The sequence below is a fragment of the Psammomys obesus genome, unplaced genomic scaffold (genome assembly GCF_907164565.1).
Source record: "Psammomys obesus unplaced genomic scaffold, mPsaObe1.curated_primary_1811, whole genome shotgun sequence".
Taxonomy (NCBI): domain Eukaryota; kingdom Metazoa; phylum Chordata; class Mammalia; order Rodentia; family Muridae; genus Psammomys; species Psammomys obesus.
The window spans coordinates 24,788,901-24,803,784 of NW_026596039.1; the positions used below are offsets into that span (position 1 = coordinate 24,788,901).

Here is a 14,884-nt window from a genome sequence, read left to right on the forward strand (position 1 = left end):
AGCAATCCTCCTGCTTCAGCTTCTCAAGAACTAAGATTAAAATCATGCACCACCATGCATGGTACTTTTATAGTTCTGATTCCTTCATTTAGTGTTTGAGTATTCATTCTGGTCTTCATAAACAAGCATGTGTTCAAAATCTGTAAGCCATTCCTCTGGGATTAACAAAACAATATGGTGTTTTTAACTATTAAAAAGGCCAGTGAGATAGCTCAGTGGGTAAGCCTGGTGATCTAAGTTCAACCTCGGGAACCCACATAAAAAGAGAGGAGGAAGAGTGACTCCAGAAAGCTGCCCACTGATCTCTACACATGCACTGTTTTATTTGCATGTACACACATGGGGGGGGAGGAGCAGGGAATTATTAATTCCCCTGGGTATAGCTTTTGGGGGTGGGGTTGTTATTGTTTTGAGACACGGTCTCACTGTATAGCCAGCTCACCTGGAACTCACAGAGATCCACCTACCTATGCCTTCCAAATGCTAAGATTCAAGGCATGTGTCACCATACCCTTGATATAGCTTTATGTCTTAACCTTTCTTAGTATGTAAAAGTATCAATTCATTCTTTTTATTGCCATTCATGGTGTCTGCATGATTTATTTCATTGTTACCAAGAGTAATTTGGCCTCCTCTTCCCTGTGACTAAAGCTGGGTGTGGTGGCACATACTTTTAATATTGGAGCATTCACAAGGCAAAGGGGGCAAATCTCTCTGAATCTAAGGCCAGTCTGGTTTATATAGCAAACTCTAGGCCAGTCTAGGCTACAAAGAAAGACTGTGTCTCAAAAAACAAACAACCAAAAAGCCCAAACCAAACCAAAAATCCCATAACTAGATTCTGGAATGTTAGGAGACAAAATTAATTCCAACTTTTCCCTATTTCTTTGACAGCTGTGGTCTAAACAATTGTACAATTTCATACAAATATTTTGATTTAGAATAAGCTGAATAGAGGCATCTCATTTGCAGTACATTATCAACCCTTTCTCCAAGATGTACAAGCTGTGATCTCCCTAAACTAATGGACTCTTTTCATTACTTCTATTCATGTGGTTGCTTGCCAGCACAAATTCCCTGATGATTAATAGTGGGTAAGTGCCAAGGGATGGCTTTTCTACATTTGTTATGTTCACACGTTTCTCTATTATGCAGTCTCGGATGCTGAACAGTAGTTGAATCATGATTTATGCTCCTTCCATATCCCTTATACTTGTAGGGCTTTTCCTTGGAATGGACCACCTTGTGGTCCTTCTTACATTCGTATGGCTTCTCACTTGTATGAATTCTGCAATGTACTGTGAGGTGTGAGACCCACTTGAAGGCCCTACTGCAAACCTTACACTGGTAGGTTTTCTCTCCAGTGTGAATTCTCTGATGTTGCTTAAGCTGTGTGTTCACTCTAAAGGTCTTGCTACATGCCTTACATCCATAGGGTTTCTCCCTAGTATGAATTCTCTGATGTCGGATAAGACTGGATCCTTGGTTAAAAGCCTTCCCACAGTCTTTACACTCAAAGAGTTTCTTGCCAGTATGAACAGTCTGATGCTGAATCAACTGAGACCTATGGCTAAAGGTTTTCCCACACTCCTTACATGCATAGGGCTTCTCACCAGTATGAAGTCTGTGATGTACCCTAAGATGTGAGATCCGATTGAAGGCTTTGCCACATTCCTTACATTGATAGGGTTTCTCCCCAGTATGGATTCACTGATGCTCAATCAACCGTGAGCTTCGACTGAAGGCTTTAGCACAATCTTTACATTCATAAGGTTTCTCCCCTGTATGAACTCTCTGGTGTTGTATGAAATTTGAACCAGAATTGAAGGCCTTCCCACATTCTTTACATTCATAAGGCTTTTTGCCAGAATGAATATTCTCATGCTGGATTAGTCGTGAACCATATTTAAAGGTCTTCCCACATTCCCTACATTTGTAGGGTTTCTCATTAGTATGAATTCCTTGGTTAATAAAGAACTGCTCTTCCCAAAAGTCTTTTTTGCATTTTTTATATCTACAGGACTTTGTCTGGTAAAAAGTAAGAGATGCTTGCTGGTTTAATCCAGGTATTTCTTCATGACTGATTAACAGTGGACTGGCATTTCTGTCTGGACTTCCTGGTTGTCTGTTAAACAGGCTGTTGCCTTCCCAGTCATCTGGGAGACTTGAGCTCTCAAGGCTGAAGCTTGTAAGGCTTTCTGTTTTCTCCCAGTGTGGCAATTCCACTTCATGAATTTGTTGACTTGAGGACATTATTTTGGTACCATATCCAGATTCCAGTGCTGAAAAGGAAGAGAAGGAGAAATTGGTTCTTTTTCTTTTTCCAGAAAGAGAAACTGCAGTGAAAGCTGAAAGGTTCTCGGGAGGGTCACCAGTGAGAAACAAAGGCCTCTGCTTGCTCCTCCTCCCTGTCACTGCTCAGCATCCTTGTCAGGTTCCCAGCTTGGTGGTGTGGGTCACATACAAGTGTCCCATGATGACAGCTGGAAAGGCAGGAACTATATGACATATGACTGCTTGGGGGAAGATCTTCTTTCCTACTGTCTAGCCAATCTGAAGGGGAGCATGGAGAATCATTTCTGTGTTTGTGTGCAACCTGCCTGACCAAGTATAGCTAAGATTAGCCTTGGAAACTCCTTGATATTTATTAGATTCTAATTTGTGTGGAAGGCCCAGTACCTACAATTACCATGATCTCTTGGTTGTTCTGTTCATGGCTTTTATTCACTGTGACTAATGAGCTTTCTAATAAATCCTTGCCAGAGTTTAGTATATATGTATTTATATTTATATACTAGAATGTTCAGCACCTATACACTCCTGAATATGGCTAAGCAATTCTAAATTAGGCAAGTAGAATGGAGGAGGCAATATTAGAAATAAAAAGGAGAAAACAGAGTGTTATACTAGTTCTAAAATATCAGTGTAACTCTAAGTCAACTCTGAACCATGCTTAGAAATATACCAGTAGATTATATAACAGCCATTCTCAACCTGTGGGTTGCAACCCCTTGGGGTCAAATGGCCCTTTGACAGGGGTCACCGAAGACCATCGGAAAACAGATATTTACATTAGGATTCATGATAGTAGCAAAGTCACAGTTATGAAGTAGCAATGAAAATGATTTTATGGTTGGGGGTCACTACAACATGAGGAACTGTGTTAAAGGGTCACAGCATTAGGAAGGTTAAGAACCACTGAAGTTCTGTTGGAAACAGAAATATAATCAAGAATGACTAATGTAAATGGCTAACTGAGACTTCAGGGGTTCTGCAAGAAGTGGTACAAGGATATGTTCTATCTTGAGTTGGAGATGGTAACACAGGTGTACAAACATACCAACATCTATCAATACTGCACTTAAAAGGTGTACATTTTATAATATGTAAATTATACTCTTGTAGAACACATCTACAAAAATCATAAGGATTCTGCTGGATGCTCTGAAGTTGTATCAGGTGATGGCTGTCAAGACAATGTGATTGTTCTTAATATTGCTGAACTGTATGCTTAAAATAACCATTAAGATGGTAACTTTTGTTACCATCTTAAAGTTTTTACCATAACTTCAAAATGAAGTGACAGAAAAGGTGTGTGGCTGGATCTTAATCCTGCCTCAACACTTAAGACCATGTGTGGGAGAAAAAAAAAATAAACCAAAGGGCACATTGACATATCTGTCTTCCAGGACATGGCAACACCACAGCAGCTATCCTTAGGCACATGGGGTTACCACCTTCTCCTGTGGTTTCCTCTATCTGAAATTTAACTAATCACCGTGGCTACTGTCAACTCTGGAGTAGCTTCCCATTGCTTACAAGGAATGGTGGGAAAAAGAATGACCTGTGACTTGTTTAGAGTGCTGGGAGTGAGACTCCTTCTACAGAAACATGTTTTGATCTTATTCGGATTATAAGAAAAAAGCTTCCTGGGGCGCAGCCAAGGTAGCTCAGTGGGTAAATGCACTTGCCACAAAAGCCTGATGATCTGAGTTCAATTCCAGGACCCACAAAAGGTCAGATGCACTGGGGTAACCCCAGCATTCCTACAGTTAATTGAGGCAAAGATAATGGAATCACTTGGAAACTCCTGGGACTATACTAGATCATGCACTGTGGCTCAAACAAGAGACTTGTGTGGATTGTATGGAAGCATCACCTGTCAATAAAAATCTGACAGTCTATTAGCTGAGGCAAGAAATAGGGGGTGGGAGTTCCAGGAGAAACAGATGAACTCTGGGATAAAAACAGAGGCAGAAGATTGACCAGGGACTCTGAAGAAGATGGAGGCATGAAACTGAGGTGAGGTAATAAGACATGTGGTATACACAAAATAGAATAAATGGACAAAATAACTTATGAGCTAGTCCGGAAATGAGCCAAAACTTATAGCCTAGGCTTTTTTCATAAATAATAAAGTTGTTATTTATTCTCAGAGTTGTTATTTCAGGAATTGGGACATAGGAGGAAAACCTGTGGTTACAAAGGTTACAAAACTCTGCCTCAGTAAGGTGAGAGATCTACTCCCAAAAGTTATCCTTTGACCTCCACACAACTGCCTCAGCATGCATGTACTAGCATATACACACACACTAAATGAAAATGACTTTTAAAGGCTCCCAGTATATTTCATCCAATTCTACCTGGCACACGACATCAGTCACAGTGACAAGCTAAACTGTGATCATAGCAACTGACCTCACTGAATAAGACTCATTTATAGTTTGATGCAAGGAACCATGGGTGAAAGTGACAACAGCTTCTGAATATGCTCATGAAGTTCATGAAGCAGATGACCCCAGAGGACTGCATAGACACAGCAGCCCCGCAGTTTCAGTCACTCTCTTTGTGGATGTACTGGGCGTAACTATAGGAGTATAAGATGCTTCTAGAGTAGACCATAAGAAATGCTGTCAAGGAGGCATCAGATTCTGTGAGAAGACTGTCATACATGACTGCCACATGTATACCACAAACATAATCAGTTCCACACTAAGCAATGTGAAAAGGTCACAAAGTAAAGATATGTACTTTTCAAGTGCCACTTGATTGAGAGCAATGTGATAGGTGTCCACTGTGGCATAACCACCTGGTGAGACAGGCTCCAAATATTAGGATGCCCGCTTACACACTGACCCACTCAAAGCTTGGGCAGCTGGCTATCACCTTACAAAGGAAAGGGGCTAAAAGTACAGCTGGCCAAAGATCTTAAACTACTTGCCTAATGGAAGGAGACTTTGAGAACAGCTATCTATGCCTACATGGACACAGCTGCAGGAACTACAGTGACCACATAGTGCTTGTTCTCTTCTGGCCATGTGGAAAAAATACTTCGGCTACTTCTAAAGCTCACGCCTTTAATCCTAGCACTTGGGAGGCAGAGGCAGATGGATCTCTGAGTTCAAGGCCAGCCTGGTCTACAGAGCAAGTTCCAGGACAGCCAGGACTATACAGAGAAATCTTGTCTTAAAAAGCCTTTAAAAGTGCTCCTTTCTCCAATTTGCCATTTCCTCTATTGTATCTACCTCACATGACTGAGTTTTGTGGGTTTATTCCAGGGGCACTTTTCCACAATTCTAAGTAAGGACATCCCTAATTCTATACCATATAAAACTATCCAAAGAGCGCCATACTAGGAATCTCTAATTCTGCTTAACTTATAAAGCTACAAAATGGCAACCAATACTGAAGTGTTCTAAGTTTCTAGTTCCTGACAAGGTTTGGTACTCCTCACCTGAACACAGCCCTCCTGCTGTAGCCCTTTCCTCTATCCGCGGCTCTTTTCCTTGCTCTAGGATGGATATCACATCAGGTTTGGATATGGCAAGACCTGGAGAAGAGAAGAAAAAAAAAAAAAAAAAAACCTCATGGTCATATTGAGAGTCCTTGGAATTCTGATCCAGGGCTCTGTCACTGAGCAAGGTGACAACTATAGAAAGGGCCAAAAGAAAATGTAATGGTAGCCCAAGAGTAGTGGAAGACATGACTTCAAGCAATTGGCGGTGTTTTGTACATGTAAAAGTGACAGTTAATGGGACGGAAAAGTACTCATCACTGACCAGAAAGGGGCATGCCCAGAGTAAGATCCAGACTAACAGAGCAGACCACTTTACCCAGTGAGATTAGGTGGCTGTAGTTCTCCAGCATCACATCTCTGTACAAGACCCTTTGACCAGGCCCGAGGTACTCCCATTCTTCTTGGGAGAAAATTATGGCCACATCCCTGAACAGGTCTGAACCCTAAAACAAGAAGTATGAACGGTATGTGAATATTTCACTTAAGGGAATGTTTCACAGTGGGAGGAAAGGAACTGAAGGAGATATCTGTAGAGAGGGCTGGTTCTAGTGGGCATACAAAAGCTGGGGCTGGTTGTCAACAAGACATGAGCACAAGGGAAACAGTGTTAATATATTTTCATACACTCCACCTTGCTGCAGACCAACACATCTGTGTATATGTCTGGGATGAAAATTAAAATCTCAGGAAAGTTTTCCTCACTAACAGCAGAAGGCATAAATTCTCAATTCAGGTAGGAAGTGTCATTTTATTTTTTTAGAATAACAAAGATATTTGATGAACTTTTCCCTAATTTTGTTTTGTTTTTTGAGACAGGGTTTCTCTGTGTAGCCTTGGCTGTCCTGGACTCGCTTTGTAAACTAGACTGGCCTCGAACTCAGAGATCCTCTTGCCTCTGCCTCCCTGAGTGCTGGGATTACAGGCTTGTGACACTGCACTCAGCTTCCCTAAATATTTTAAGAAAAAAATTAAAAAACAATTGTATAAGGCTGGGGAGATAGCTCAGCAGTTAATGGCACTGGCTGTTCTTCCAAGGACCCAGGTTCAATTTCCAGCACCCACATGGCAGCACAACTGACTATAACTCAGGATCTGTCACCTGCAAACAGACATACATGCAGACAAAATACCAATATACATAAAATAAATAAATTACTAAAAATATTTTTAAAGAAAAAATGTTTACAAAAAACATTGTGTAGTACTGGAGAGACGGCTTAGTTGAAAACACTGACTGCTCTTCCAGAAAACCCAGATTCAATTCCCAGCACCTACATGGCAGCTCAAAACTGTAACTCCAATTCTAGAGGATTCAATACCCCTATAAAGACACACATGAAGGCAAAACACCAATGCAAGTAAATTAAAAATAAATTCAAAAAAATTTATACCCACCAAGGTACCACATGCCTACAATGGCTCACTGCAGAAGCCAGAGCAAGTGTATCCCTGTGAGTTTGAGGCCAGCCTGAGCTACACACTGAGTTCCAGGACAGCTAATGCCACAGAGGAAGGCCTTGTCTCGAAGAAATAGTGTGTATCTTAGGGGGAGGAACTTCATCTAAGTCAAGAGTTTGTTGCCAAGTTCAGTTAACCATTATGTCAGAACGCAGCACAAACATTTTCTTCATGAGACAAACCATGAATGAAGAATATTTTTACTGACTGTACAATTTCCTAACTGAAGAGAATAACTAAAACATGATCATATTTTGAAACCAGAGCATGGATCCAATCTCTAAAACTCTTCCAACCTCTGAGAATGCACCTATCAACTCATCAGACTGAGAATCTCACTTGCTATTCCCATGATTCTCAGCTCTGTATCTCTCTTGTGCTAAAGCTGAAAGAGCTAATGGAAAAAGATACAAATTTTTGGTGTGGTGAGTTGAAAGAAAATGGTCCCTATAGGCCCATAGGAGTAGGTGTGGCTTTGTTGGAGATGGTGGGCTTCCAGGTCTCAGAAGCTTAAGCCAATTCACTTCCTGTTGCCTAAGGATCAAGAGAAGGACTCCCTCTCCAGCACCACGTCTGCCTGAACATCACTCATCATGCTTCCTGCTATGAAGATAATGTAACCTCCAGAACTGTAAACCAGCCCCAATTAAATGTCTTCCTTTATAAGAGTTGCTGAGGTCATGGTGTCCCTTCATAGCAATAAAACCCTAAGATACTTGGTATAACCTCAAATCAGATCTTACTCTGCCATCTAATCTTTGGTACCCCAGTTGGGCCTCTATTATACCCAAACATCAATCTCTTCCAAGGCAGGGCAATAACCCACGGCTCCCCATTTTACTTTGTGATCACTCTCTCCTTTCAAATCTTAGTTCTTATAAGGATGCTCCCATTTTATGTGGGAAAATGGAGGTCTGCTCACAAAATCCCACTACAGAATTAATGAATCACATTTGTCAAAGAAGATGAAGCAACAAGAAAGGGCCTAGCTGACCATCTCTTTTGCACCGTAGAACAGATCTCAGGGGACCAGATTAACATGTGGAATCTGGCCGGGAAGTTTCAGGATAACAAATATTTACATGATTTTAAAACTTACAGGGGGCATGCCTTTCAGGAGTTCAAGGGCTGATGGGTCTTTCTCCAGGTTTCTCTCTTGGGAAATGACAGAGTCCTTAGATGTCAGAGCTGAGGGAGGAAAGAGCAAACATGAAAGTCTAAGTTTGCCTCGAAGCTCCCTGAATGCCAGAGTTGTTTCTCCACCTGTTTTTCTTTAACTGTTAGGATGAGCTGTCATCCACCACCAGGAAGCCTACCTTAGCTGCTGCTAAACAGGTAGAGAATACATGGCCCTTTCTCTCCTTCTTCCATTAAATACTGCAAGGAGTCCTCAGACCTGTTCTAGTGCTGGAGACCCATACGGTACTCAAAGGACAAGGAAAGTTCTCCTCAGCCAGCGAGGAAGGAAAATTTGCACAAAGTGTATAACCCTGAACCCAAAATGAAGCATTCACAGGACTCAGCCATTTAATTCTCCCATACATCAAATGGAACCACTCTGGACTCAACCTGGCTGTGTCTCCAACTTCCAAATTCAAAAAGCACTCTGTAGTGCAAACTGGGCCTACCCTGAGTCAAGAAACAGCGTAAAGCTGCAGAGGCATTCAGACAATTACATGGAACAGGACCAGTATTTCATAATCAGTACATAAATGTGCCCTTTCAGACACAGAGCAGTGTACAAAGCTATACATATAATCATATCTGTTGAAGAAAAAAGAATCCCACAAAATTAGTACATATATAGGTAAGTCCACAAGTAGGTAAGTGTGGAATCATTTTTGGCATAGCCATAATAGAATACGACACCCAAAGATCAAACTTGATTTTGAAGGACAAGAGATGGCTCAGTAGTTAAGAATACTTGCTACTCCGACAAAGGACTTGGGTTCAGTTCCCACTACCCACATCAGGCAGTTCACAACTGCCTATAACTCCAGAAGATCCCACACCGTCTTCTAAAGATTTCAAGCAACTGTACTAATATCTCTACCAGTTCAAGGTCAGATGGTTCTAGAATGGTTCCAGAACTGCCAGGGCTTACACAGAGAGACCCTGTCTTAAAAATAAACCACATCAAATAAATGATAGATAAATAAACATCAGTTATCAAGGAAAGTTATTCACAATTAGCACAACTAGATCCTTCGCACAATTATAAGAACATTCAGCAAAAAGAAATCAAAGAACCATGCTATTGATGAATGGGTTCAAAACATAACAAAACAAAGCAGTGGGATAAAAAAACAAAAAAAAACAAAAAAAACAACAACAACAAAAAAAAAATCCTAGGTGGCCAATGAAGTTTTTTAGTGGGTAAAGGTGCTTGCTGTGAAGTGTAACAACCTGACTATAATTCCCCATAACCCACAGGGTGGAAGGATAGAACACACTCCTACAAGTTGTCCTCTGACCTCCACTTGGGTGTTCATGGCACAGAATGTCTCCCCCCCAAAACAAAACAACAAAAAATCCAAGGTTTTGTACTGTTGTCATTTAACCACTTCTTGAGATCATTAAACAAATGCTTCCTTGTAAAGAGTCATAAAAGAACACCAGTCATGGGGGTGGGGTGGGGGTGGGGCTGGAGAGATGGCTGAAGAGCTCTGGCTGCTCTTCCAAAGGTCCTGACTTCAATTCCCAGCAACCACATGGTGGCTAATTACCATATAGTGAGCTCTGGTGTCCTCTTTTGGCCTGAAGGCACACAGGCAGACAGAAATAAATAAAAAATCTTGAAAAAGAAAAAAAAAAGTCACATTAAAAATATTTCTAATTTGTAAGTGAAATACTTAGGAAAGTTACGTAGAGTGATGTAATTGGCAGTGTTCCCTTATTAGAAGCATCATCACATCACGTATAGCCTGAGACCCACTCAACAGTTTTCTCACTGTTGGACAGTGAATCAAAAACAAGATCACTTAGATGTTCCTAAACTAGTAGTGATATAGTTTTAAATGTTTTGGGGTCTTGCAATATATGTAATATAAAACAAGCGCTCCTTTTAAAAGGCTATACTCAGTACTTGGGTATGTCACGCTTTTCTAAGCTCCTATTAAGCCCTGTACTCTAAACCTTTTAAAAATGGAGGAGCTGCACGGCCAATCTTTGGGCAGAGTGCAGGGAATCAATCATATGAATAAGAGAGAGTTAGTAAGACCTAGAGAGAACTGGAGCTCCACAAGGACCAAATATATCTGGGCACAAGGGCTTGTTTGAGTCTGATTCTCCAACCAGGGACCATGCATGGATATAACCTAGAACCCCTGCTCAGACGTAGCCCATGGCAGCTCAGTAGCTAAGTGGGTGTCCTAGTAAGGGGAACAGGGACTGTCTCTGGCCTGAATTCTGTGGCTATCTCTTGGACCTCCGCACCCTCTGTGGGAGGAGCAGCCTAGCTAGGCTACAGAGTAAGACATTGCAGCCTGTCTTGGTGAGACCTGATAAGCAAGGGTCAGATGGAAGGGGAGGAGGTCCTCCCCTACCAGAGGACTTAAAGAGGGGCAGGGAGGAGATGAGGGAGGGAGGTTGCGAGGGAGGGAGGTTGCGAGGGAGGGAGGGAGGGAAGGAATGAGGGAGGGGGCTACAGCTGGGATACAAAGTAAAAAAAAAAAAACAAAACTGTAATTAATATATTTTAAAAAATGGAGAAGCTGAATAGATGACTCAGCAGTTAAGAGAGCTTGCTGCCCTTTCGGAGACCCAGGTTGGAGTCTCAGAACACACATGGCGACGACGAAGATCCAATACCCTCTTCTGGCCTCTATGCACAATGCATGCATACAAACCCCACACAGTCATACAAATAAATCCTTTTTAGAAATTACTTTACTGTTTTAAATGTATCTTAACTCCAGCTCTGTTTAATATGTTATATAATAGGACTTCGTCTCAGAATAAAGAAACACAAACATAGTGCTGAACGCAAAACACCCCTCCGAGTTCTACAAGGTTAGCTGAGAAATTGGGCACGGGAAGAAGTACCTACAGCGCTCAAGCCGCGGAGGATAATGGGAAATGTAGTCCAAGACCGGGACGCCCATGAAAAAACGTTGGGGGCAGGCATCGCAATTATTCTGAAGGCTGAAACTCTTGGTCCGTGGTGCCTATTCCCATACTCTCCGCAGAGCTTCCGGATAGCTTCAGATTCTTCACGTTTCCTCCTTGGTCCAGCTGCCTACTGCCCACAGCCAGAGTACCACCTCAATACCAGCGGACACGCTGCCCACTGCCAGAAGATGACGCAAGCGCAGAGGTGTTGCTGGTGCTGCTGCATGAGCGTGCTAACGTCGCAGTCCTTTCTGGGAAATGTAGTCTCAAGGCAAGCCGACAGCAGCCAAGCGGGAGGAGCAGGTGTCCTCATCTTTTGTGAGCCTTGAGGGGCTCTTGAGAGGTGGAACGGTGTTCGAATCCTGTAGATTTTTTTTTTAATTCACGCGTGATTCCCTTCTAGCTATGAGTGCGTGGCCATGGCTGTGTATGCAATAATTTTTGAGACCATGAGTAGTGTTTGATTTTAATCCTGTATGGCTAGTTGAGTATGGGACTGGGATCGGTTAATCGTGGATGCACACTTGTGGAAAGGTAACTGAAAAGTTTCCCATTTATAGAAGACCGGCAGCTAACATTTTACTTAATTAGAAACACACACACAACAAACAACTGAACAAAACCGTGATTGTTTTACACCTAAGATTGAAGCAAGGTAATTTACAGATCAGAAGCTAAGAAATAAAAAATTTCTTTTTGCAGACGATATAAGTAGCCAAATGGAAAAATCTCAAGATACCTGGACTGAAGAAATGGCTTAGTGTTTAAGAACACTTGCTGCTGCTCTTGCAGAGGACTCCAGTTTGACTAACACCACCACAGTGGGAGACTTACAACAGCCTGTAACTCCAGCTACAGAAAACCCGATGTCCCCTCATGGTCTTCTGGAACACCCATGTACTGTGAGGCCCTGAAAGTCTAAAGTCTTAAATTCCCAGGACAATGTGACTAGTGTCCTGAGAGCAAGGTCATAGGCAAAGAACCAGACAAGATAAAGCAGACCCACCCAAGGACAGAGAGATCCAAACTGCCTTCCTTCCAGACTTAAGAAACACTATTGCTTAGTAACTAGACCACATATTCAGCAGTCCCCTACCCAGATAAATCGCAGGGTGAGACTGGAGTCATGTAGCCTTGCCCCTAAGAAAACTCACAGGATGGCTACAGCCTAATCTGCAGGTAACAGGACACTCCAGTTATTACTCAAGGTCAGATGACCCCCAAGTAGCCAGGCCTGACCGTTTGCAGGTTTGGTGCCTAAAACAGACCAATCATTTTAAAGGTCAGCTTCCCTAAAGACCCTCTTACCCAATCCTATAACGCCAAGGCTTGTACTTTCCCTTTAAAAACCCTGTCCTCCAAGAGCAAGGGGTTGCTTGCCTCTTTGTTCCTGACGGTGGCTTGTGACCCAGGCTCGAGCTTTTAATAAAAACCCTCGAGTGTTTTGCAATGGAGTCAACTCCTGGTGATCTTTCGGGGGACTCGGGAATTGAGTATTTTAGTATATGTACATAAGCACTTATACATATAAATGAAAATTTTTACTTGAAAAATAAAATCTCAAGAAAAACTGAAACATGCAAATGTTCCTAGAATTAATACATGAGACTAGCAAGTTGTCATTATATAAGTTCATCAAAAATTGATCCCATTTCTCTGCATTCTATATGACCATGTGGAATGTGAAGTTTCAAAATACTGTTTATGTTTACCCAAATAAAGCATTAATGAAACACACCTGTAACCTCAGCATTTGGAAGGTGGAAGGAGGAAGATTACACAAGGAAAAAAGCAAGACCTTACCTCAAAACACAAGAGTTGGAATGTATCTCAGTGGCGAAGAGATTCCCTAACTTGTGAAAGGCCTTTGCTATACCCCAGTACCGAAAACAACCAAGCACCAACCACACATGATTATATGCATATAATCAGGAAAAACACTCAAATCTTAAAACAAACAAACAAACAAACTGTGGTGGTTTGAGTAAGAATGAGCTCTGTAGGCTCTTATATTTGAATGCTTGGTCATTAGGGAGTGGCTCTACTTGAGAGGTATTAGGTGGTGTGGCCTTGTTGAAAGAAGTGTGTCACTGGGGGGGGGGGGGAACTTTGGGATTTCAAAAGCTCAAACCAGGCCCAGAGTCTCTCTTTCTTCTTGCTGTCTGCAGATCCAGATGTAGAGCTCTCAGCTCCTTCTTCAGCACTCCTGCCTGCTGCCATGTTCCTTGTCAGGGTGACAATGGACTAAACCTCTGAACCTGTAAGCCATCCTCAAGAAATGCTTTCCTTTTTAAGAATTGCCATGGTCATGGTGTCCCTTTACAGCAATAGAACACTAAGACAATATTTTATTTTATGTGTGCGAGCCTAGATGTGTTTACCTGCACTCCATGCTTGCAGTGCCAACAAAGTCCAGAAGAGGGCACAGATGACCTGGAATTGGAGTTAAAAGCAGTCATGAACCACCATATGGGTGCTGGAAACTAAACCCAGGTCCTTTGCAAGAACAGTAAGTGTTCTTAACCACTCCAACCCCAAAGTAAAAATAATAAAATAGTAAAAGTTATGCAGTTTTGTTGTTGTTTGTTTTGTTTTGTGAGGGTTAGGTTTTGTTTTGATCTGGTTTTTGGTCTTGTTGGTGGTGGTTTTGGGTTTTTTGAGGCACTGTTTTTCTGTGTAGCTCCTGGCTGTCCAGGAACTCACTCTGACAAGTCTGGCCTCAGACTCAGAGATTCACCTACCTCTGCCTTCCTACTGCTGGGATTAAAGGTGTGCACCACCACCACCTGGGTAAGTTACACTGTTTTAAATAGGGGTACTGCTACCTAGCTGAACATTTTCTACATTTTAGACATATAGTTCCTGTTTACTTTATTACAGTTTTTGTTAAAATATTTGTGAATATAATTGCATTTTCCCTCAATGTCAAACTTCCCCTCATATAATGCCTGCCATTTTCCGTAGTAACTTCAGTGAAACAATTTAAATTGAAACATTGAAGTATAACCAAATTCAGAAGAAAAAAGAGATGAATGAGATATTAGCAGTATTTTTTACTAGAGATAAAAGTTAGTAAAATATTTTCAAAGGAAAGTTGACTACCTATAACATGGTATAACTGAAAACTCTTGTTGGATGTTTTGTTTTTTGAGTCAAGATCTATGTGAGGTAAGAGTAGGGTAAGAGCCTGGGCCTTGAAAGCCCTAACAGTCTGTGCTCACCTTCCTCAATAAGCCAACTAAAGAAATAATAGTGAAAGGCAGAAAAAGAGGATTTATTTAACATGGCAGTGTTGGAAAGATAAATAAAGACGTCCAGTGACCCAACACATCCCCTGTCCTTAGGTCCATTTTCTGAGTCCTGACAAAGGTTTAGGTTTAGGTTCCTTGTCTGGCTGTGTCTTAGTTTAGGTTTTATTGCTGTGAAGAGACATCATGACCATGCAACTCTTATAAAGGAAAGCATTTAATTGGGTCTGGCTGACAGTTTCAGATGTTTAGTCCACTATCATCATTGTGG

General features: G+C 41.7%; 1 protein-coding gene across 1 annotated transcript in view; it reads right to left on the minus strand.

Annotated features, from left to right (window-relative positions):
- Positions 1-11,537, minus strand: part of LOC129687377 (zinc finger protein 471-like) — a 40,956-nt gene extending 29,419 nt beyond the window's left edge. Inside the window, 5 exon segments of the mRNA XM_055621713.1 lie at positions 1,054-2,282; positions 5,735-5,830; positions 6,114-6,240; positions 8,355-8,443; positions 11,304-11,537. Coding sequence (XP_055477688.1) covers positions 1,054-2,282; positions 5,735-5,830; positions 6,114-6,240; positions 8,355-8,443; positions 11,304-11,358 — 1,596 coding nt within the window. The 5' untranslated portion in view covers positions 11,359-11,537.
- Between the last annotated feature and the right edge of the window lie 3,347 nt (positions 11,538-14,884).